Below are 25,771 nucleotides of genomic sequence, written 5' to 3'. Positions count from 1 at the left end.
TTACACCTTGTTCGTTGTTATTTCGTTTTAAAAACTGGAATTTTTTCGATATTTGTTAATAATTTGAAACGCATATGCTGTTTAAAATAAGAATTCAGGAAAATTAACCTGGTAAAATAAAATATATTTTTGACATTTCCTTAGGGAGTGAGTAAAGGAATAATTGGTGCAACAAATACTGGCAAATGAAATATTGAAATAGAAGATATCGAAGTGAAAGAAAAATAACGAAATACTGAGATGTCTTCTATAGCTGTCTCTCAGAGATAGTTTGGAAACGATGACACTAAACGAAGATTTATTAATTCTTAATTGTCAGAACAGTTTTGCTTTGGTCCAACATTATCGTACCATAACACGCTAATCAAATCATTCTTTATAACAATGTATTACAAAAACGAAGAAAATTGTAAATACATTCTCGGCGCCACTATTAATCGCAGTTGTAAGATAGAATCGTGTAAGACATGTACAGAACGAGGTACCTGTAGATGCTCGTTTAGAGTAATTCAAAAATTATACGATCCGTAAAAATTTGTAATTTTCAAAAGTTGTATGATACCGAGGGCGTATTACACAGCTTGAAAACTTTTTTTTATATTTAGAATCGCTCCAAAAATGCTATTTTTATATCAAAATTAAGAAATGTATTAAATTCTGTATAATAATATATTTAATTTTATTCACTCTGAATCTAACCAAAATCATCGAAAACTGCAATGAGGTTAGATAGCTCGTGTCCATGAACGTTATCGAATGAGCAACGCTGTTTTACTCGATATTTACTGATATTTTTTATTATTTATCAGATTATTTTGCGAAGGAAATTGTTGTAAAGCAGGTTCGAAATCGATGAAGGTTATTCTTTCCAATTCTGGCATGAACTGTGTATACAAAGAAACACAAGCAAGAATTAACGAGACACTACAACCTTCTAAAATATTTTCTTAATGCTAAATAGTATTTATAGTTAATGTTAGATGTGAGAATTAATAATTCTAAGCATAAGTCATTCCATATTTATATTAATTATATTATGACTCACATATGTATATAAATATTGAACATGTAACTCACAGTGGTCCCTAATGACTTACAACCTGATGCGGCAATAAATAAATAAAAAAAAAAAAACTTAATATAAAAAACAAAGTAGACATCTGAAAGGAATTCATACGTATTTTTCTAGAAAACATGCACCTTCTGCAGTCACAATTTTTCATACAATGCATAATTTATACGTCATTCAAAATGAGCATGTTAAATACCTCATACTATACATTGAACACTGAAAAATTATGCTAACAGCGTGGTTAACAGTTACAAGCCGATGTCATTACCCTCCAAGCAAAATATGTAATTCAGAAAGAAATCGTAGTTAAGACACCCGGATAATTAAGAATAGCTCGTTCTTTAAAAAATCTATTAACAAAAAGTATCAAATGTATCCTTTTGCGATTTGTGATATTTAAAAATGCAAATTAAAGATACTTTACACAAAATTTATGTTGAAAAATACATGAAATTTCGAATTGAAAAACAGCAATTTTCTAGAAAATTTTAAACACAGTTGTGTTATACATATTTATTAAATTCAAATATTTAGATTCGTTAATCGCCAAATAAAGATTTAGACTAAAATATTCTTAGTAAAATAATCAATTAAAAAAGAATTCCGTTTCTGACGTGTCCACCTCTTGGAAATTCCTTTATCTAATACTACAGGGTGTCGTAAAAAAATGTAACTGCACTTTATTAGCTAGTAAAACGCAGAATTTTGTTCTTGTTGCAAATTTAACAGTTAAGAAATAGTGGCCGGTTCCAAATTAGGTTTCGAAGAAAGAAAACGAAAGTGCGAAAACGCGGTAGAAATGCAAAGACGATTTCGAACAGATAAGACGAGTTAAGGATGAGTTTGAAGCACTGAATTTTTTATTGTGAGGTTTTCTTAAGGACAAATTTTATATGTAAAGGGAATATGTTGAAATTTCACACGAAATCTTTTTAAACGTATGCGGTTCCATAACTTCACTATACCAATACTCCATAGATCGGTATGGCCATCAATTTGAAAGCATCAATCACGTACAAAATAAATATGTTAACGCTGAGTTAATATCTTTTCTGGAATTGAATGCACTTCGAAATTGAGAATCGTAGAATTTTCTGGAATTGAATGCTCTTAGAAATTGAGAATCGTAGAATTGTCTGGAATTGAATGCCCTTCGAAATTGAGAATCATCGAATTTTCTGGAACTGAATGCTCTTCGAAATTGAGGATTGCAGAATTTTCTGGAATTGAATGCTCTTCGAAATTGAGAATGAGAAATTGTACCATATATACTAAACACATTATAAACAATCATATCGTGACAACATTTCTTGTTACAACACCCTGTATTCCTCGACAAAAGTTCGAAAGAATGAGCAAGTTTCAGTCACTCTAGTATATATGCCCCCTAGACGGAGAACTCATGCAAGTGTTCGCACTTAAACGTTCTTAAAAAGCAAAGTACATATGTCCTAGACTTACTGTGTCGTCTCGTCGCTAAAAAAAGGAGATGCCTCGCCAGCATGTTGGAATTCAGCTGCAGACAGTGTCTACTGTCAAATCGCGAATACCACACTGATTTTACAACCGAATGTCCGTGGCTATCGAGACTGGCGACCGCCTGTCTAGCGGGAAGGTCTCATCGCTGGCGGGCTGATACCGGCTTATCATCGCCACTTACTAAAAACGCGAATTTGCTCCCCCCAGACAATCGAACCCGTCCACGCGTGAAGACCTAACAACTTTCCGATGCTCGTGCAAGTGTCCACCGCATACCGAGAACAAGAAGCGACCGTTCATTGATAACCCATTGACGGCTTGACAGCAGTCTTGTTCGAAACAACACCGCGGTGTTTGCAGCAACAGGACGGGACGTCTCGCCGATCGAACCACCGATCTACAGATCCTTCGATGGCGAAGACGAGCAATACCCTCGGATAGTTGCGTCAGCCGTCTCTGTCGAGCAACCGATTCGCAAGTTCAACGGAAACTTCGAAAAGGGTAAAATCGAGAGGGTTAGAATGCCACTCGACGAAAGTGACATTATACCGCGAACGTGGACAGACCGAAATGAACTGAGGGCAGTGGCATTCGCTCGAAAGTATTTCAATGCTCAGCCAGTAGGGGGGAATTTTGTTTATCTGGATTTGGAATTATCAGCCGGGATAAACATCGCGTCTGATGCAATTCTGTTAGTTATTGAGCCAGCGGCTAATGATGCTGATAAGGGCTAACAAAGTGAGGCTTCATTGGGGGCTCCCTGGAGTTTTCCAGCTTTATCGTCTTTGGCCCTCCCCCTGCTACCAACTTTATTGTATCCCGTTCGCTAAAGATTTCCTATTTACTCTCGTCTAGACGATAATTCCTCGTCGTGGACTGGTGGCCAGTTTCAAAGGGTCACAATTTAAATTAATTACGAACAAGAGAATGGCGGCGTTTCCTACAATTATTGGCTAAATATATGTATATACGCGGTAGAACAACTTTTACCATAATACGTTAATGGGGCTTCTTGAGAATTGATAAGGATTGTGTAAAAATATAAGCCAATGAGAAGAGAAGTTACAACTTCTTGCGGTTGGGGAAGCCACTGCTGTTATAGACTCAAGGTATTGTTCTTTTCCTTTTCGATAATGGCTTAAATTTAATCTTGTGCAACAAAGTAATTTCGAAGAGCGTTCAATTTCAGAAAAGATATTAACTACTAAAAAAGATGTTCAATCTACAAAATCTATAAGGTATTGTTTCTTTCCTTCTCCATAATGTCTTAAATTTTACCTTGTCGAACAAAGTAATTTCGAAGAGCGTTCAATTCCAAAAAGGGATACTAACTACTAAAAAAATGCTCAATCTATAAAAGACTGTAAAAAATACTTTCAAGCGATGTGTTTATACTAAATGTTGCGGAATAATGCTCCGTGTTTATGCACCTTATCTTCGTAAATATAGTTAAGTTAACAAAAATGTGCAATACTTTTTTAAGTCGATTCTCCGAGCCAATGCGAATCAAAATGTCCTTTTCCATTTTGAAATCAGATATTACGGAGATATAAGCAGTTGTTAAGTTTCCACGTGCGTGGGCACATGCGCACTTGTTTCCCGCCTGTGCACAGCCGGACAGTCAACTGCGATACAAATAGCGCGCGCCGGGAGTTGCATTCATTAATTTTTATTGATCGTATCTAAATAACGAAGCTACGAATTGTAAAATGATAAAGAACTTTCTGATTTCTTTCGCACGAGTAATTGATTCTGGTAGAAGGTCACGCATTTAATCTGCAGGGGAAAAGTATTTACGTATTCATATTTTCTATGTGTCTAAATTTTAGGTATACGCAAGTAATCATATCAAATGAGTAACATAATACTGCAACCTTTAACTCTTTGGAACACCCGATTTAAAATAAAAATGCAACTCAAGCTGCACAGGATTGCAAATCCCACTACTTGTTCGTTATCGAATTGGTATTAAATATTAAATATCTTTTTTTTTTTTTATTATAAAACAATGTGCTTACTCAATACATTTTTTAAAACGGAAAAACGACGCTAAAAAGCTAAACAAAAGATGGAACAGTTTAAATGTTGAATAAGCAAAAACATAAAGCCTTGTGCAAGTCAAAATAATTTAGCGACACTGTTCTGTGTAGCACGAGTTTCATTTTTAACCGACTTCGAAAAGGAGGAGGTTATTCAATTGGACATGTATATTTTTTTCTTCTTTAAAATCGCGTACCTCAACGAATTGAGTAGAAAAATGAAAACGATGTTACTATTTCTGTAACCACCACACTAATTTTGAAAAAAATTGATTGTAAGCCCGAAGAAACGAAGGAACGAGTAGATTTGCAATTTCTTTCTAAAAAATGCGCATTTCGCACGTTCTCGACGAGTTTAGAAAGTAGGGAGGGTAGAGAAGAATCTGCACGCGGGAAGACATATTTTTATCCTCCCGATGGTGTGCAATCTATGAATGATAGACGAAGAAAACAGGGAAACCCGTGACGCATTAAAAACAAAGAAACTAGGGGGAACTCGATTATCTATTAACCTTGCGAAAGGCATGCCTCGTTGGGATTGCTTTGTCAGTATTATCGATGAAACTATTGAACTCTAAAATATTCCGCGCTGCGTGCAGAGTCGACCAGAGAATTTGCATTTATCGTACCGTAACGTTACATACGGGGGCGTGCAGCGTTCGGTGCAACTGGTGAAATCGAACGAGTTGGTAGATATGGAAAACGTGACTAGCGCTGTACGCTATCCTTATCGTTAACGCGGAAAAACATTGTTCGATCTCGTTATCGTGACCGTCGAACGGATCGTTTGTCGTTTGTCCTCATTAATTTCATGCAATGACACTCTCCTCGTTGTTCCTCTACTCTCCTTTCGCATAACTGACACAGCCAGGGCCACTCCGTGCGAGTGGCCAAATTGCGCTCAGGCATATGAACAATTACAAGTGAATTACTTCATGAATTATCATTACAAAGTAATTTCGGTTACGTTGTAATTCAATTACATAGTATTTCGTGATTCAGAGATCACGTTTCATTCAATTTCAATGTACGAACCAGAATTACGAATTGAGAAGTAATAAAAGGTGGAAGAAAAATTACGCGAAGATCTCAACCAGAAAGAAGTAATTATCAGTGATGGATATGTTATTATTCATAAATTCATAATAATTCGATTTGGTCGATGATTACAGTAATTAGTAATTGAATTAATTGAAAAGTTTGAATTATGTAATTCAATTGCAACGTAATTCGATTAATGCAACTGTGTTGGGAAAATCGGGTCGAGTTGCTGTTTCGGCTTAGCATAAGTGTCGTCTAGCGCGAAAGGTTAAAATCCAAAATGTTATTGAATTGTAATTGTTTTTTCGAAGATGCTCTATATTAATGTATTTGCGCATACGTGCACGTTATTATTATGTTAAATAAACAAACATTTTTTGAGGTCAATTTAATTTTAATTTGCAAATTTTATTTTATGAGCATTGACATTTAACATCGCCAAAACGCGGCACTGACGGACAGTGATGCACAGATAACTTCTACATCGATGCAGCGGTTTCCTTCCTATCATATTATACTGGTCCTTGATGAGATCTTCCGACGATCGATCTATTTTCTGCTCTGACACGCCGCTATCGGAAATTATCGCATATACATTTTACGTAACTACTCGTCGAAGGAAAGAACAAAGAGAAAACATTGTGACTTCTGCGAAACGAGGTTGCCTGCAAGTCTCGGAGAAGAAATGAATTCTTGATTTTTCTCATTATCTTGCGAGGAGAACTGCTTTTGTCGAAGCTGCTCGTTGACAACACTGTGACGTCTTTTTGAATATCATTGCGTTAGAAGATATGCTGTCATAAAAAATACCGAAATAGAATATGTAAACAACATAAAACTCCTTGGCCTCATTCTTGATTCCTCACATAAAGTACGTAAACGAATCTTGCTTGAAAATACGGAATATCAACTAAATACTAGCCAGTAACAAATGAGGAGAAAGTAACAAAAAATTCTTTTAAAACCATGCCAATTACTAATCTGATTTAATATTGTTGGAATATTTACTATGATTCAACCTTTTATTTTACTATATAAATAAATGTACTGAGAATATATGTGCAATTCATATATATATATATAATCTGTCACTGGAGAAAAAGAAAAGAGAAAATTTAGGATGTGGCCTGCCCTCTTAAGTGCCATTTAGAATTTTCCTACAGCCTAAACAGATGTCTGAAAACAGCAGTGTATACAGTTAGAAATTCTTTCTACTTTTTATTTATAACGTTTGTCTATTAGTCTTGACCAGCTCCTTCTAGAGAAAAGATCTCAGCTTATTCGTGACATTTTAATAATAAAATCAGAACTTTTAATTAATAAAATTAGTATCTCATTATTTCATTAAACCCCATTTCCAATATGCGTATACACATACACTACGGCTAAAAAATCCAAAACTCTGCCAAATCTCGCATCATAAAAATAATAAATTCATTCGCGATATAATCTTAAGGGCACCATCCGTTCAAAGCTTTTTATTAAATCGAAAACATTTCTTTGCATAATTTCATTCACCAATATCTACAGAATCGCCGCGTAAAATTTTAAAACGAAAGTTCCAACGGTACAACGTGAGTAGTAGTCGCTTCTAAACATTGTTTTAAAATTAATGTTAGAAATAATAAAAAATAAAAGTTTAACGGATTATAAATTGAATTTTTTATTTTTATCCGATATCTTACAAAGTCAATCGTCAAGAGTGGTTACAGTGATCAACAGTGATCGCAATAATCGAGAGCGGCCTACGTGGTAAAGAGTGGTCAGAACGATCAAGAGCGACCTCGTGAACAAGAGTGGTCACATGGGTCAAGAGTGGTCTCAGTGACCAATAATAGCTAAAGCAGTCGATAATCAACAATCCAGACTTCTTACACAGTTTTGTGTCATGGACTTTTTCTACTTCATGGCCTATTATACCAAATGGATTTCACCAAAGAGAATGACAATTTGCAGATCACTTTGTTCCTTTTTTTTTATGATGACATAATATCGAAAGATATATCTAGGAAACAGTTCCAACGATTCAGAGTGTTGGCTTCAACGTGATTGACAAGCGGAAATGGAGAATTCCAAGCAATGACCGATAAAGACTCGTCACATAGTATGAAACAACTCACGGGTCAGTTCGTACTGAACTTTACAAATGAGTCATCCCATGTCAAATCGAACGCAATTTGGAGTTAGTTTTAGAATTGGTTGAAGCTCGACCCGAAGAATTGTTCAAAACTTTGATAATTCGCGATTTTACTGCTGTCTGAAAAATGGCGGTAACTTTTGTCCGATCTATTGTAGCTGCTGAATTGGTCATCGGATGAAAATGAGCTTTTAAGGGTTTTACCCGATAAATAAAGGACTACAAGATGAAAATTACACGAATCGCCATTTATTTGTAACAATTGGAAAGATGAGTATCAAACAACTTTGAAGTCTGTAATTTGGAATAAATAAATTAGTATGACTAATTAGCTGACTAAATGAGTCAATAATTTTGTGGAATTTGAGGTTTATTTTTCTTTTAAATCGTGTGCCTCAAAGAGTCAAAGGTGACAATTTAAGTTATGTATCTTATGTGATTACACGTGTACTCTAATGTACACAACAATGGTACAAAAGTCCATTGGTATTAGTTTGAACTCTATAGATATTGATATTAGTTTGAACTCCCTCGATATTTATGTTGTTTAGAACCCTATTAAAATTTATCTTATAATATCGGGTTGTGTAGAAAGCCCATGTTGATTTTTGGTAGGTGGCACAGGTCTGAATATATTGGAATGGTTGAAAACAAATAACATACATACCTTCCTTAAAAGGTGGAATGGTTGTGGAACAAAATGGTACCTATGTAAATTCAATAAATATACCCTCGCTCAGAAGCATGTGGACACTTCCTTAATAGAAATAAATATCTAATAAAAGTTGCGAATCTATTAATATCAGTTATATCACTTATCTTTCGATATGTTTATGTTGCATTAGGGAATATATTTTATTAATAGTTTTTTTTTTAATATCACATAAGTAATGATAAAAACTATACAGATAACTAGATAATGTTAACATTTCTTTTACCAAACTTGGATAGTATTAATTTCTTCATTGTATTCGAAATAATATTATCTCATTTATTTTGTAATATTTCGCCATAAGTGTGTTTCATATATATTGAACTTTCTTTCTGAACTTTTCTATCGAAACGATCCCATAGTTCCACTACAAAATTGAATACGACAGTCAAAACATTTAATATTATTAAATGATGTTAAATACACATCCAATATAAAATTTAGCAACAAAAGTGGTATAGTTATAATTTACGGTGTATATTAATTATTCATTGAAAGTCGATAAGTTTCCACATATTTATGAGCAACGGTGTATATATCAAAATTCAAATGTGCCTTTGAATTTTTCTTAAAAATTGCCACGAACTTTCTAGGTAACCTAGTAGTTTGAGCATCATCGAAATTGATATGCGTAAATTCACGATGGTATCATATTCACAGTCCTATATTAAAGGAATAACGTAACATACTTTTGTAAGACGATTTAGCTTCCATTTTACTATTATACAAATGGCTTTATAATCATCTGTTCGTACCAATAGTTGTAAAATCATGGAATGAACTATGATGGACAATGTTTCTGCTGTTCTCGCAGACATATGTTGTACAGAGGGAGCAAGACAACAGATTTGGAATTCACAGAGTGCTACTTTCGCTTCTCTTATAAAACAGATGCATCCACAAGTTGAGGTCTACTGGATGTTATAATACTGTGTCTGTTTCAAGTGTTGTACCTTTGAGCAGGGCGATTATACGACGGATCACCAAATTTCTGTGTCGTTTCCGGAATATTTGAGTACTCTAGCCGGCTCGATATCCATGGCTCTAGGTCGGGGACTGTTTGGAACAGTCGCGATAGGAACAGAAATCGTTACATTTATATCAAAATTCACATTCCTATCGATTCGAGGTTCCGGGCTAGAAATCGTCTCGGGATAATTGATTTTCTCCTTCAACAATTCCTCCTGCAGCTCCTCCGAAGGCGTCCTACATATCTTGGACGATTTGTCCATGTTGCTAGAGAACTTTTTGATAAACATTATCGGACTGTTCGCCATTCGATAGCTCTCGCTTCGTTTTACTTTACGCTCGACCCTATCGCCTCTGGACGCGTCGGATTTCTTCGCAGAACTGCTATCAGGACACGTCTCTGAAACGTCCGAGGGATCTGTAATCGTATCTCTATCGTATGCGCTACAATTGTCGCCTATGGGCATGGATAACGAGGATTCGTCTGCGTTTTTCGCGTGGTTTTCGTTATCCTTAACGTCTAAAGAGCCCCGGTCGTCGCACTGATAATCTACCTTGGTGACTTTCCTACAAAAGCTAGGTGTATCGAGGTCGGACACTAGCAATTTCCTACTCAGTTTCGGCGTGTTGCCCGTCGTCCTCAGATTTTTCGGACACAGGGCCGACTTCTCAAAGTCGAATTTGGAGTCCGTTTTCGGTGGATCTATTTTATTTACAATTCGATGATCTCTCTGCGCGCCGAGGCCATCGTTAGCGAGCTCCAGAGGGTGATTCTCATCGCAAGCGGTTGCATCCGTTAACCTATCTACGTACGTTTTGTTAGGGCAGTGGTTGGATTTGTTAAAATCCAGGAGTTTGTTACTCGGTGCCAGTGCCGTCGTCCTAGCAGCCGTTCGACATGTGCTCTTGGCCGAAAGCAACGGGCTCCCGTTGGCGATCACGGTTGCGCTCACCTCGCCGTTGCAGTGAGAATTGCTCGCAAACGTAAATGGTGCTTCTAATCTACCGACGCAGCCAGTGCAATCACGTTCGTCAGAACTCGTACCAGAAGCCGTCTTACCTTCGTCGTCTTGCACGTTGACGTATGCCCCGCGAACTTGTCGATGAGGAGTCGTTGGACTCGTGGGTCCCACCACGGTCGACGGCGTTCTAACGTAGTCCGGACTGGCCGCTCGTTCGGGACTCCGCGCTGCTCTGATGATCAGCTTTCCTAATTGAGGCGAAGTGGGTGGCGTCGACTTGTTTGACCCATCCACCGTGTCGTTGGTCCTCGCGACTGCTCGAACGTTCGGGGTTGCACGGTGCAACAGCGGCGATGGACTCGGCGACGCTCCTTCTCTCACGAACGGACCTGGAATTCGGTGTATATACAAGATACATGAAGAGGAGAAATATCTTCAGAACCTTTCAAACACCTCTTAAGGTACGATTTAAGGTCTATTTACACATATCCGTAACGTGTCAGTTCCGTATCCGTACCGTATCAATAACGTCACGGAGCGGTGTCAGAAGTGTGTGAGCATGCCCATTCAAAACAAACAGAAGAATATTTAAAATCACTGACACTGATGGAACATAACGGAACTGACACGTTACGGATGTATGTGTAAATAGACCTTTAAGCTCCAACAGGCTGGGGCCAAAATGTGACGTTTACATTTGGCCCGAACAATACACCACGGGCCAGGCACGCGATAATCACTTTTGGCCGGAATATCCGACCACGAGTCTCACACGTGGTTGTAGCTTAAAGGGTTAAGTAAAATGCTGCACCATAACACGTTAGTACGACGGTCATTCAATATATGCATTTGAATAAAAATTATTTGAAAAAAAAGTCTGATCGAAAAATCCCCTAAACATTGTTTAAACATTTGTTTGTTTATACCATTGAATTCTGCGTAAAAATGTACATAAAAGTATAAACTTGTAATCATTTATACTATTGGGTCATCCCATAAATTCATACTGGAGACTGTTTCAATATTTAAAAAAAAATCTACAGATATATTATAATGACCGTATAACGAAAATGAGAGATTACCTCTTTTTATAACACTTCAGAGTAGGTGTTATATATTAATTGGAGTAGCAAAAGTACAAGTGACATGAACTTTTAGGACGACCCAATATTTTCAATGAACCAAACATACCTGGGTTGAACGTAGTGTGCGCTCCTTTTCTTCTTTTCAAACTGTCGGACGAGTAGACAACCTTGCCCTCGGAATCCAGCGTGACTCTTGCACCTTGTCTCTTCCTCTCCAGAGAGGAGTCCGGCCTTTTTGGTAATTCGCTTAGACTAACGTACTCGGCGTCTTTCTTGAAGATATCGGTGTTCGCATATGTAGTCGAGGACCGAACAAGAGCCGTGCTCCCTGACGCACCAGGTTCCTGACGTTTGTCGTTGTTGTTCCTCACGTCGGCTATGGTGACATAGTCGCCGGAGTCTGCGATCGCTTCATCCGGAACCACACTCTTCGGCGTGTGCTTCCTACCTGGAAGCACACCGCGAAGCTTGCCCAAAACTCCGCTAAGTGGACTGATCTTCGTTGACGTCTGTCCAACCGCGGGTCTATCGATTGCCGGGGACGGTAACACCTGAACTGTCGCGTAGAGGTTCTTATCTTGTCCATTGATCACCTCCATTTTGGAGGTTCCAACGGTAGCGGACATGAGAACCGAACCTCCGGTTTGAAGATCGGCTTTCCTGCTCTCGGTTTTCTTCGATGTTTGGTCCGTTTCGCTCGCATGCTCGTCGTCCGAACCTGGCGGCGTGATCACGCACATGGACGGAATTCGACTGCTATTGATTGCCGTTTTTGAGCGAATTCTCTCGATTCTCTCGCATCCTTCGAGATCACTGGACTCGGAGTATTCGAATTCCGAGCAAGACCTTCCCGTGCAGGCTGGACTCGAGGCTGATTCCACAGGCGAGGACGAGGTGTTGTGTCCGCTGTCTGGTGACTCCCCGCCAGTCTGGTTCTGTCCATGAACCTTTGGCAAAATTAATTTTGTTTAAACAAACGACGAAAGATTAGGGAGATAAAGATAGACGATTACCTAAAATGATAAGTGTTAATTCAATTAAGCCGACGAGTTATCAATGAAATAATGAACTTGGGGTCGCAGACAGATCCCATATTGACATGTAAATGTTAACAGCAAAAAAAAAAGAAGTAAAACGTAATACTCACCATAGCGACAACGGTAAGGCTAGATTTTCTTTCCGGCGGCGGGGGTGCCATCAACGCAGTGCAAACTGTGCCCGCGGAACTGGTTGTCGTCGACGTTGAACCCCTTCCGAAGAGTTCGTACTCGTTTTCGACGATCGGTGAGGTAGGATCGGAGCTGATGTCGTTGGATTTTGTCAAAGGACTCTGCGGAACTGGCTCCTCTTCCCTTAAAGTCTTCAAACCGGAGTCTACATGGAACGAGGTGTAATAGCCCTCCGTGTCGCAGGAATAGACAGAAGACGTTTCACCGTCGTCGGAGAAGGGAACAACAGCGATATCTTGTATGATATCCGGAGTTAACGTGCCCTCCGACGTAACCGAGGATGAGGCCGAGGTGTCGCGTCCCTTGAATCGCCTCATGTGACTCAAAGAAGTGGACGATGTCCCAATCGAGGCCGTCGTTGTGGATCTATACAGTGACAGTTTTTCGTCATATGAATATGTATGCAAAGAAATGGAATTTTGAAGTATTTCGGCGATCGTAATTAGCACTTTCTAGTGGCACCAAAAGTACGATATGTGTAGTAAGACATTGAATTTTAAAGACTAGTAGCTAGTGCATAATTTTGTAATATATTCCTCGCACTACGAGGTTCGCGATGAATTATAAACTAAAGTGATAAAGCCTTGCTCGAAAAAATGAAATGAATAGTTTTATGGACCGCCATTTCGTACACGTAGGTAACTAATTTAAAGCTTCGATAACTTGAACTTGTTCGCATTACAAAATTATCCGAACATTTCCTTCTACTCATGTAGGTTTGTTTTATTTACGTATCGAGTTATGTTATTTTGACTTTCTGGATTTAAAACGCGATATATTTTGTAAAGTTAAGGGAGTACTATTTTCAATCACTCAAGAATTAACGTTTAACCAGGATTAAATAGTCAAAACTCTTTAAATTTAATAATAAACGGACTGAGATTTAGGAGTATCGTTCGGGGACATTATTTCTAATTTTATTATTTTACATATCGTCTGTGACTGTTTATAAATTAACGTTATATGTTCGGAACATATAATTGTAATATACAATACATATAAGATACATAAATTGTATTTGAACAAAATGCAAGAAAGTCATTTTTCAGATGAAAATAATTAATACAATATTATATCAACTCGTGGGAATAAGTTGTTCCGTGATTTGTGGTACAAAAGGAAATCATTTTTCATCCCAAACCAAGTAAAAAGTCGATTTTAAAGATTGATTGGATCAAGTACGTGTAATCTTCGATTAAATAGAGCTGAATTACTGTTTCTATTCGTTATACATCCACAAATGTAAGTAATACGGAGAAATACAAAGTTTGACAGTATATTTATTCAAAACATATTACAACTGCTTGCAATCGAGAACTGTTGGCCTTTCCATCGCAACATAAAATGTTCTGCTCGGTTGGTCATAAAGCCTAGAACCAATGTTAGTGTTTTCTGACCTTTTACTGAGTCGTAATCGTGCATAACATTTTTTTTAATCGAATATGGTTCTATACTTAATGTAAAATATTTTATTTATGTAGTAAGGAAGCTTCGGGCTGCTTTGAAAAGGCTACATAAAAATTAACGCGATCAAATACACGACTACGTCAACTTGTGACTTTCTCTTACACGAAGCACAAGTCTATGCGCATACCCAACGAATCTTCAAAATCATCGATTTCCATAAAGAATCCTGATACAAAAACAAATTTTTTCTACAATCACGACTAATGTTTGAACGAAGAATCCGTTCCTTTCCGGTTGTACCCAGATCCACGAACCTACAAAAATAGAAGACAGTGTGAGTTTGGCTAATTCCTTACGAAATGTGAATGAGGTCATCTGATAGCATAAATCAGGAATTACGTGTATTCTCCCACTCAAAAGTTCAAAGCACCCATCGACCTTTAAGCTTAATTAAACTCCTTAAGTATAATTCGAGATGAAAGTTATTACTGCATTTGAATTTAGGCATTCGACATTTTGCGAAGAAAGTTCTAAATACAACGTTAATAGTTATATAAAAACCTATAATCTATAATATATGTAAAATAATAATATATAAAATATATAATATATATAATATATAAATGTATATATTTTTTATATATATAATATATAAAATATGTAAAATAATAATATATGTAAAAATCTCTAAACGAAGACAATTTTCAATAACTGATTTTACTTATCATGATTTGTACTTTTCTTCGAGCTAACTAATCTAGAGGTTTCCCTACAAATAATTAATTATATCTATTTAACCCTCTTCCTTTACACTTGACACTCTTATATAGCTATACGAAGAAAATCTCCAACGTCATGTTATTAAATATAAAAATCTCTAAACGAAGACAGTTTTCAATAGCTCTTTCTACTTATCATAAATTGCACTTTTCTTTGAGCTAACTAATCTAGAGGTTTCCCTACAAATAATTAATTATATCTATTTAACCCTCTTCCTTTACACTTGACACTCTTATATAGCTATACGAAGAAAGTCTCCAACATAATGTTATTAAATGTAAAAATCTCTAAACGAAGAGAGTTTTTAATACCTCATTCTAGTTATCATGAATTGCACTTTTCTTCGAGCTAACTAATCTAAAGGTTTCCCTACAAATAATTATATTTATTCAAGCCACTTCCTTCACACTTGGCACCCTTATCCATCTATAATATTCTATACCCTTCATCTAGGAGGGAACTGCATTATGTACGGAAAAAACCAATGTAATCCTCAAACCTCGAAACAGGCATACCTTGGTTGATGGGTGGTGGTCGTCGTTTCGCTTCCAATACTCGCCCTACCACTTTCGGAGGATGCACTCCAGTTTCCTGAGCTCGAGTGCGGTGGGTCGTCGCGGTTGCTTCCCTTTCGTCTTTCTCTTCTTTGGGCAGCGCTTTCGCGCAATTTCACGCTCGGTTGTCTTTCCGTGATCGGGACGGACACCGGTATGCTCGAGGTGCTCTTTCCGCTCGAGCTCGACGAGCTGGGCTTCCTTTCGTGAGACTTGTCCTTCCTGCGCCTGGTTGTTACCGTTTCGTAAATATTTGTTTCTTCGGGTGATCTTGACTGACCTTGATCCTGTTCTGACCTTTCGATAGTAGAAACACTCGGTTCCCGTTGGTCTTGCTGTTGCGCGGATTTGGGGCTGATAAGTTTCAGCCTCGACATGCCCCACGCCTTCAACGTGTTGAAGTGGGACTTCTTTTCTGTCGGCGAATCCTTCTTCGACGAGCCGAGGATGTCCGTACTCGCCGACCGTTGTGTCCTTGACGCTATGTTCGATATCGTTTCCTCCGCTTCTTCGCCGGTCGTTTCTCTGAAAATAAAAGTGGCGACGTAGGTTTTTAAATCGATCGCATTTAAATACTTTTGGATGCAAATCTCACACAGCACGCCTTATCGTATTTGGAACTGCATTACACTCTTTATGGAATTTTATTTCATTGTATTAATCGTATGAATATACTTACTAATGATTACAACGACGATATCTTTCCTGCAACTCAATGCGTGAATTCGAGTGATCTTTGGTGGGTTCGTTACAGTGAAAACTACTACAATTTATTTTTGCTGTCTCTTATGGGTGTACACGTGTGAGAAAATTAGACTACAAGGGTACCAGAGGTGTATACGATTTAAGCAGCGATCTGAAATCCCCTCGAGTCTCGCCAAGAAAGTTCGTCGACCCGAAAGTTCCATTTTTATTTTTAAACGTGCACACTTGTCCGGCACCTTAAGAGAAGCTTTGAGATATTTTTATTATCGGTCCCAATTTGTTTCTTCAGGGTGAAAACATCCCTTATACGTGTTTCTACATTTATCGATATATATTAAAGTAGGCAAAACTAAATGATTACAATAAAAACCTGATAGGCTCCTGACAAATATGTGCAATTTTATCAAAATCGGAATTTTCGGTTTGGAGAATTTTCCTTGTTGGTTTATCATCCGTCAGTTATACCTTTTTTCGTTAATTTTACTTTGTACTCCTTATGGTGTATTTATGCCTTGCTTGTTCTAGAAGATTTCCCCTTAATAATAATAACAATGTATATACAAATTTCGCACGTTATATCGACAACGCTATTGTGTATCAGGTCACTTTGTAAATTTTTGCGTATTTTCTTCCAGTTCATGGTACAAGACATTTAAGTGTTCTTTGTATTTGGTCGCCCACTAATTTCCCATGTTAAAAATAAATGAACAAATATCAAATTATGCAGAATCTGTTTATCGAATTTGACAAAGGAGTCCCATTTATTTTTATGCTGAAATAGCTACTTAAAGAACAGGTACTTCGACTTGGGTAAATTGAAATTCATTAACACTACACTGGATTATGAGATTATTGGATCATTAACACATAACTTTGCAAATGGATAATAAAGTTTAGCATTTACTTTAACGAAAACTTGAAACTATACTCGGCGACTTGTGCAATAACCTGTTGTGTAATTTTATTTGTATTTGTCGGCATTGGTATATTCGCGATAAAGAAGATATTTGATGCGACTCACACTCCGACAGCCTGGCGAATTTCCTTCTGATCGGTACCAGCGATCGTGTTTCGTCTCTTTCCTCTGGGCCGGCGAGGTCTCGACCGTCTTTTCACAGCTGTTTCCTGACTTTCCGGACCGGACAGTAGAGATCTTCTCCGCATCGACATCCTCTGGAATCCTTTACCGCTGACGTCCACCGCCACAATTTCCGCTGGAAATCTGCGACACAAATTATATTGTGAAATACACGCAAGTTCCCAAAACATTGCCTGTCTCCCATGAACAGTTTTTCTTTTTTTCAAATTTTTCAAGTTGAATAACAATTCTATATAACGGATCAACCGCAACGTTAAGGGGAAGTTCGATACACAATGTTTAGTATAGAAATTTATTCTGTACCTTTGCATTCAATCTATACTAAGTATATTATAAAGAGGTAAAGTTTGTTTGTTTGTTTGTTTGTTTGTTTGTCTGTGGGGAGTGATCTCCAGAACTACTAAAACGATTTTTAAAAATTGTTCAGTAATAAAAGGCTACACTATCCCTGAGTAACATAGGCTATGTCTTATTTTGATAAAAATACGTTTTCAATTTGAAATCTCAGAATTTGTAAATCAAGTCGGAGGAAAAGCGTTGCTTTCAAACCAGCTAATTAACTATATATTCAAATGAATTCATGACCAGTTTAAAATACGCGTATTCAACAGAAATGACTTCAAAGTGATACAGTGTTCTAACATGTAAAGACTTTGATTAAAAGTCCTAAAATTTTGCCAATGTTTCGCATCTTGACAAACTGTTTTTTGATACATGATTCCTATACAGTGGATGTAGAATGTATTCGTACACCGATAAATTTCCCAAAAAACTTTTGTGCGAAATTGTAGTTTCTTAACTTCTGTTTTTATAATCAATGATATTTTACATATTCTCGGAAGTCTCTAAGATAGATATAGTCTAACAAACATTTACTAGTTAATATAATTTGTGAAATTAACAAAAAATATGCGAAAAGTAGGTAAAAGTATAGAAGCAACATTTGTATTTGTACGACTCTTATGACGAACCATTTACAGCAGAGTTTGTAACGTAAACACATTAGTTTATTGCTCTAAATAGCTATCTTTTTTGTAATCTATCTATTTTAGACATTTCCGAGAATATGTAGAATATCATTGAATACAAAAAATAAGTTAATAAATTACAATTTTACACAGTTTTTTTGGAAATTGATCGGTGTACGAATACTTTCTACATCCACTGTACATAAAACTTCAAAAATACATTAACCCTCTATGGGCGAAACTTTCTTCTGCAGACAACTTGCAAGGCATTTACTTTGATATTTAATGTTGATGCTGTCGCCAGCCGTCATCAATATTGTCAATAGTTATCAGAAACATTATATTTCATAATTAAGACGTATACGTGACCTTCTGGGAAAACTATTTGGTAAAACAGCGATACATTAGCATGTAATCTGAAAGTTACGTGGGCCCATAGAGGGTTAAGAAAAAATTGATCTTTTCAGAGTTGTAGATCACGGCTTTTAACGATGCAGGGGTTCTGTATGGTATGTACCGCTGGACGGTAGAAAATTTACAATCCGGGTGATCGATAAAAGTTTGCTCGTATCCATTATCTTTACGGTGGCATAAATTTTCCTTCTTACTTGAGAGCGATAGCTTGAACCTGCTCCTCGGGGCTGGGAAGCTTGTGATCGACGGCGTCGTCGTCCGTTGTATCTCCCAGGATCCTGGACATGCAATCCGGCGGTACGGTAACGTCCCCCAGCGCCTCGGTGGATGTCCATCTTCGCAGATCCTCGATAGCGGCCGGCTGCAACGACGAATTATACGTGAAATAAAGTCGGCGCACTTCCTCCTTCGATTCTAACCGAGGAACGGTATTATAAGGGGAGAGGGGGAGGGAGGAGGTACTGCTACATTGCTTCTGTTTCAAAGAAACTTGACGCTGCGGCGAAAACCAACCGACGTGTTTTACGCGCAACGGGCCTGCGTGGGCACAACCATTGTCGGATGTCACCTCGTGACCAAGCGGGTTTCACGCACAGAATACGGAACGGATTATATTACAGTCTGGTCCCTTTCTACCTGGTGCACTCGTTACGAACAAGGTGAAAATGGATCAACTATATCAGGATTCATAATCGTCGCTACGTGTCAACTTGATGGGAAGGGTTTGATTTAAAGAGCATTAAAACGATGTTGAACCTTAGCAGTCGTACTCTTTAATGCGTTCATAGATTGCCAAGACAACGCTTTTTTACATACAGGAATTATGTTGTCGATAAAATTAAGCGTAACATAGGATGTTAGAAGAGAGTGCTTGGTGCGGGAGACAATTTATTTTAATAGGTTGGGATAAATGTGTGGACGATTTCGAGTGTAGAATGCGAGAAATAAGTATGTCTAAATAGTAACGAAATTATGAATTCATGTGATTAAATAATAGAGAATTCATGTGATTAAATAATAGAGAATTCTATGGTCATTCTATGGATGTGAATGAAACGTTACGTCGTATAATGTTTTCACGTATTTTTCAAATGTAAGACATTAGTTGAAACCATTCGGAGTATAAAAAAAAGAATTGCTAAAAGTCGCACATATAAGAAAAGGCACAATACCGTGTTTCTCTACTTTAGTTGACAACTCGAATAATTACACTCTTACAATTTATGAGTGAAAACAAAAAAGAAATCATATTAATTGTAAGTACAAAGAACTAAATTGTGGAAATCACAAAGAATTACAAGAACTCAACCCAAACAATAAAATACTATAATAAAACTAAATTTATCGCAGACTTTTCAATATGTTATTTTTAATATTTTTGATTTAGCTGGTATTAACCCTTTGCGATCCTATGTCGAGTGATACTCGACAAAAATGTACTGGAAACCGAAAAGTCGGAGTGCAAAGGATTAAAAAGTCGATTTTATATCAGAATAAAGTTCAAGAAAAAGAATCACGGCAAGATTTGTATTACATCCAGCAAAATACTTTGCCAAGGAATATTAATAACTACGCAAAAAAGAAAAGGAAAATATATAGAGAACATCGATCGTGGAATTCATTCTAAAATAATAAACATTATATTTAAAATGAATGAATTTGTCAAAGGACGTCTTCGACAATCAAGTTATCCAAGCCGTCATATTTTATCTTCCTAAATCTACCTTTCAAAAGTGACAGTCATTTACAGTAACTTTTGACAGGATATATGAAAGTCAGCCTACGTTTATTAGAAAAGGGAGTTGATTCATTTCTGACAGATGCAAAGGAAAAAGAAGACGAAACTCCACGAGTTATCAAATGACTCATCCTGTTAGACTGACCAGGTGCTGTTACTAATAAATGATCGCTTCGTGTGCTTTTAGTGCTATTAGCTTTCCATGTACGAGCATTACTGGCTCGGATAACACGCAACGTAACACTGTAAATGTGCATCTACTATACGAAACCGGTATTAATAAAACTACAGTTAAAACTCATTTTAAGATTCACAGTTTTTAAGACCCATTAGCCATCAACCCGCAAGTACTAACACTAAGTGCAACAACCAAGGTGATTTTTCTTAATAATTTACTAGAATAATTTTCTTAATGATTGATTAGAAAATACCTAATAAATTTAATTACTTTTATTAAAAACAAAAATAAAGGCATGACTTTTGATGGTATAGAAGAATTGTAATTCCAGAAGTGATATTTATTAACCTTTTGACTGCGGAGGGCGTATATATACGCTCTCGAGATATGGGCTCAGAGAAATGTTTGTATTTATTAAATCAACTTTACAAAATATCAGCGTATAGGAGATAATGTGACGAAACTTTTTTTATATTTACAGTTTATTCATAGGATGCTTAGTTTTGAAAATAAACATTGAAAAGTTAGAAGTTCGGTGAAAAAATTGAATTCCATGAAATAGATCTTCCAAGTTTCTAATTTTTATCTCTGAAAGTAAACGTCGTACTAATAAACCGTATATATAAAAAAGTTTCGTTTTATCATCCTCTATAAGGTGATATTTTTTTAAAAAATCGATCGTTCGACTGCTGTTTTCTTTTCTTTAAGACAACAGCAACAGCAAAATCTTGAAATTTACCAGGAAGCCTCTTTTGAGGAGTATTAGAAAATACCAAACAATTAGGAAAATCAAAAACAAAAATTTTTTAAACCGTCCGATTTGGTGTGAAATGCCCCATATCCATGTTTGTATTTATTTTTTTGTTTTCAGTTACACTAAAACAATAATGAAAGTATCCCATCGATCAAGGACTGATCAAGGACGCGTTCACTCTTTGCGCTTGTTTAATTCTTTGCTTCGAGTTTTATCTCCGTGTATTCGATAATCGCCAATTTCTCGAATATTCGCAGAGGGAAGCATCTGGGTCGCCTTTATCTTCTATTTGGATGGTGCTTTATCTCCTCGAGGAAAGGAATTACCAAACGCGACAAAATCCCTTCGCTTTTTTTCCCCTCGTTGTCGTTTTTATCAGTGGAAAAGAACCGCCGCGGCTTTCGAATGCTTACGCGACCGCTACCTCATCTACATTGAATCACGATTCAGTGGAGGATCAGGCGGCCAACGGTAGGTCGCCAGAGAATCGATGTTGTAAAACAGATTAAAAAAAAAAAAAAACAATTGGTATTTGCCTACGAATATAGAAATTACGAACACGTATTCACAGCTGTGTACATGAATAATGAAGAAGGTGATTGTACAACAAGAACCGATTTACAAATTTCCCAAAGTAATAGCCATTTTCGCATGTGAATATCATGCCATTCAACAGGCGTTACAATTCATACAAATTTATTAACTCAAATCTCTGATGTTGGAATATTTATTATAATTCAGCCTCTTATCTTACTACCAGAATAAATGTACTGAGAATATACAGGGTGTCCCAAAAGTCGGGGAGGAGCCGGAAATGGGGGGTAGCTGAGACGATTCTGAACAACAATTTCCTTTGCAAAAATGTCGGATGGGGCTTCGTTAAGGAGATATTAAGCGAAAACCCCGACCAATCAGAGCGTGCGTAGACCGTTGGAGCGGCCGCGGTAGCGAAGGCTACGCGCGCTCTGATTGGTCAGGGTTTTCGCTTAATATCTCCTTAACGAAGCCCCATCCGACATTTTTGCAAAGGAAATTGTTGTTCAGAATCGTCTCAGCTACCCCCCATTTCCGGCTCCTCCCCGACTTTTGGGACACCCTGTATGTTATAATGTATATATCTGTCACTGCAGAAGAAGAAAAAAGAAAATTTAGGATGTGGCCAGCCCTCTTAAGTGCCATTCAGAATTTTCCTACAGCCTAAACAGATGTCTGAAAACAGTAGTGTATACAGTTCGAAATTCTTTTTACCTTTTACTTATAACGTTTGTCTATTACTCTTAACCAGCTCCTTCTAGAGACCAGATATCAGCTTATTCGTGACATTTTAAAAGTACAATCAAAACTTTTAATTAATAGAATTAGTATTTTATTATTTCGTTATACCCCGATTCCAATAACTGACAATCAGTTTTTTAATGAAAATTGAAATTACATATGACACGCTCAGCCAGCAATTAATTAAACTGCAAACGAAAGAGAATAAAAGAAAAGATACATGCCCGATAATCGTTCCTGATCAGAATAAATCACGACGAATGGTATGAGTCACAGCGAAGCGTGCATTATTAAGAGACTGGTACATTAACGACACGACAATGCAAACTAACGATACGTATCATTATAGAGTAGTTGATGCGGTCAACAGGGACCACCGTGTAGATTCTAATGTACACGGCGTCCCATGACATCTCCCATTGAACCTGTTTATACAGGACAATCCTACCGCAGGTTGTCCATATCAATGGAATTATGTGTACGTACCAAGTCCTACAGATACGAAACTCACAAGGAACATCACATTTTTTATATTAACTAATATTCACGTTCCGGGGTGAAAACTACCCTCTAAGTCCTTAATGAGAAATACAATTTATGAGTGCAAACATAAAAGAAATCATACTAATTGTAAGTACAAAGAACTAAATTGTGGAAACCACAAACAATTTCAAGAAATCATCCATAACAATAAAATATTATAACGAAACTAAATTTATTGCAGACTTTTCAATATGTTGCTCTGAATATTTTTGACTTAGTTGGTATTAAAGAATCGATTTTATAGCAGAATAAAGTTCAAGATAATATATCACGTCAAAAGGATTTATATTACAACTAGCAAAATACGTTGCCAAGGAATATCAATAATTACGCAAAAAAGTAATGGAAGACATACAGAGAACATCGATCCTGGAATTCATTTCAAAATAATAAACATTATATTTTAAATAAATGAATTTGTTAAAGGACTTAACAAGGAACATCACATTTTTTATATCTTCTACTATTTACGTTCGGCGGTGAAAACTACTCTCGAAGTCGTACATGAAATTTAATTTTTATTTAATTTCTCAAACACTGACAGAGACAGAAAGAAGATGAATATGAAAAAGGTTTGACTTTTAACGAATAATAGCATGGTCTGAATAGAAATTGTACGAAGACATTGGCGATGGTCAATTCTATCGCTTTACTCTTCTGTACTGTCGTATAGCGTGTTAGAGAACCTTGTGTATATGTGTATAAAAAGCCCAAATATTTTGAAAAGTAAATATGTTTTACAACTACACTGTTAACGTGTTTACAAATACAGGATGTATTCTCATTTCGAAATATAAAAGGAAACCGGCAATTTATAGAGAATTCCTTCCACTAAACTACGGGAACTAACTTTTCAGCACAAACTATATCACTTTTTATAAATTGATTCGTAAAAATCCATACATAACTGTACAAAACGCTACGCTAGCGCTTAAAAAAAATGTACGTTCTTCATTGTTAGAAAATATATTGAAAATTTAACTCGAAAATGAAAATACTATCAATGTTTCATAAAGTCAAAAATGCTATTATTTATGAGCATAGTATTCAGATAGAGGACTTTCATAAAAAAAAAATTATTATTTTTATAACTAATCGAGGACGATTATCGTACGCGTAAAATATACAATTTTAAACCTAATAGTAAGATTGTACAATTTCCTTATTTCCAACTACTCTTCTTAATTATTTCTAAAATTGTAATTTTTGCACTACACGCAAGCTTGTCGCGGATCAAGAATATAGAAAGAAAAAAAATCGATGACCGGTTCGTGAGAAAACCGATTCTAAACAGTCTAAAACTCTTTTGGGCGACTACGATTGCGTAGAATCGTGCTTTAAAAGCGGCCAACGTTCGCGCGTCGTGGAAATGAAACAATTATCGTGGAGAACGAATCGCTAATCTGATAATTCGTATCTCCTGGGACGCGGTTGCACTTTCAAATACGCAAGAATATACTTACGATCCTGGATTCGATGTCGAGACTTTGGTCTCGCCTTCTCTTGCCAAGGACGGGAGTGCAGAGGAACATATCCATGGAACTGCCATCCCTTCTCAGGCTATCCAAACTTCTGACAGCGACTATGGCAGCGGCCTCGTATAATTCCCTCAGGGCCTTCGGCCTGGAGTTCGACGTAAATAACGCCGTTGATGGTTTGTTAACGATATGAAAATGTTCTGTCCTCGAAGCAAACGTGCAAATATCTGATTCCGCTGTAACATTATAAAAAAAACAGGCTCATTAACACTCGAGTTTTCAGGCATGTAGGTACGCGCTTCTAGTATCAATTTCATTTCCATTTTGAGAATATAAATTATTATTTTCAATTTAATAATACATAGATATTTAATATTTCGTTTCAGTTAATTTCGATATTTGCGAGTATAATTATATTTACATAAAAAGAAAATATTTTAATAGAATGAGACATTCATACAATCGTTCCAATAAAATTTAGGTACATATATTCAGATATATTATTAACACATTTGCGACCGCTGACGCGAATTCACGTCATTTTTTTCATTTTTATCACATCTTTTTATTCTATACTCGACATATTTACAACATGGATATTTCAAAACATATTTTGTAATTTCTATCTTCGCTCTAACGATACAAATTTGCGATGTCCAACTTCAGAATTTTATCATTTTCGTCAGTACTCGGTATTAGAAACGTAAAATATCTGCCGGTCGCGAATGTGCTAAGATTAATATTTTTAAGAATTGTATTAACCCGAATCGATATCTTGTCCAATGTGTTAAAAGGATTAATAATTTGTAGAATAATTATGAAATATACGATAAAATATATAAATAGAGATAAAATTGTTGAACAACTATATTACTTGGTCATTAACTTCCCGATTTATAGGAAAGTTATTTTATTTATTATTTCTGTACGTTTCTTCCTCAGAAATTTGTTTAATTAATATCATATTAATTTGTAGTAATTCGAATGAACGACAATGAAAGAACTCTGGAGCATATGGCAAATCATAAAAATTATCCAATTCAATTTTATGAATTTGTTTAGGGCATAGGAGCTTACCCTGGTGGAAGAAAGTGAAAGAAAGAACTCTTCTTCTCGCAAAATAATCAGTCAAAAATGATACGATGTAACTAAC

The 25,771-nt window shown here is 36.6% G+C and overlaps 1 protein-coding gene across 2 annotated transcripts in view; it reads right to left on the bottom strand.

Moving 5' to 3' along the window:
* The window catches only part of LOC128888871 (mucin-4), a 168,039-nt gene that overhangs the window by 19,530 nt on the left and 122,738 nt on the right, over positions 1-25,771 (bottom strand). Inside the window, exons 2-9 of one of the 2 annotated variants that reach the window (XM_054146171.1) lie at positions 24,604-24,854; positions 18,847-19,013; positions 17,193-17,393; positions 15,764-15,991; positions 15,428-15,694; positions 12,644-13,091; positions 11,603-12,443; positions 10,510-10,800 (exon numbers count right to left, since the gene is read on the bottom strand). In XM_054146171.1, the coding sequence (XP_054002146.1) occupies positions 10,510-10,800; positions 11,603-12,443; positions 12,644-13,091; positions 15,428-15,694; positions 15,764-15,991; positions 17,193-17,393; positions 18,847-19,013; positions 24,604-24,854 (2,694 nt within the window). Of the gene's footprint in view, positions 1-10,509; positions 10,801-11,602; positions 12,444-12,643; positions 13,092-15,427; positions 15,992-17,192; positions 17,394-18,846; positions 19,014-24,603; positions 24,855-25,771 lie in introns of both variants that reach the window. The other variant, XM_054146081.1, reaches the window with a different exon arrangement.

This window comes from Hylaeus anthracinus, unplaced genomic scaffold (genome assembly GCF_026225885.1).
Source record: "Hylaeus anthracinus isolate JK02 unplaced genomic scaffold, UHH_iyHylAnth1.0_haploid 0, whole genome shotgun sequence".
Taxonomy (NCBI): Eukaryota; Metazoa; Arthropoda; class Insecta; order Hymenoptera; family Colletidae; genus Hylaeus; species Hylaeus anthracinus.
This window is presented reverse-complemented; position numbering and strand designations above follow the sequence as displayed.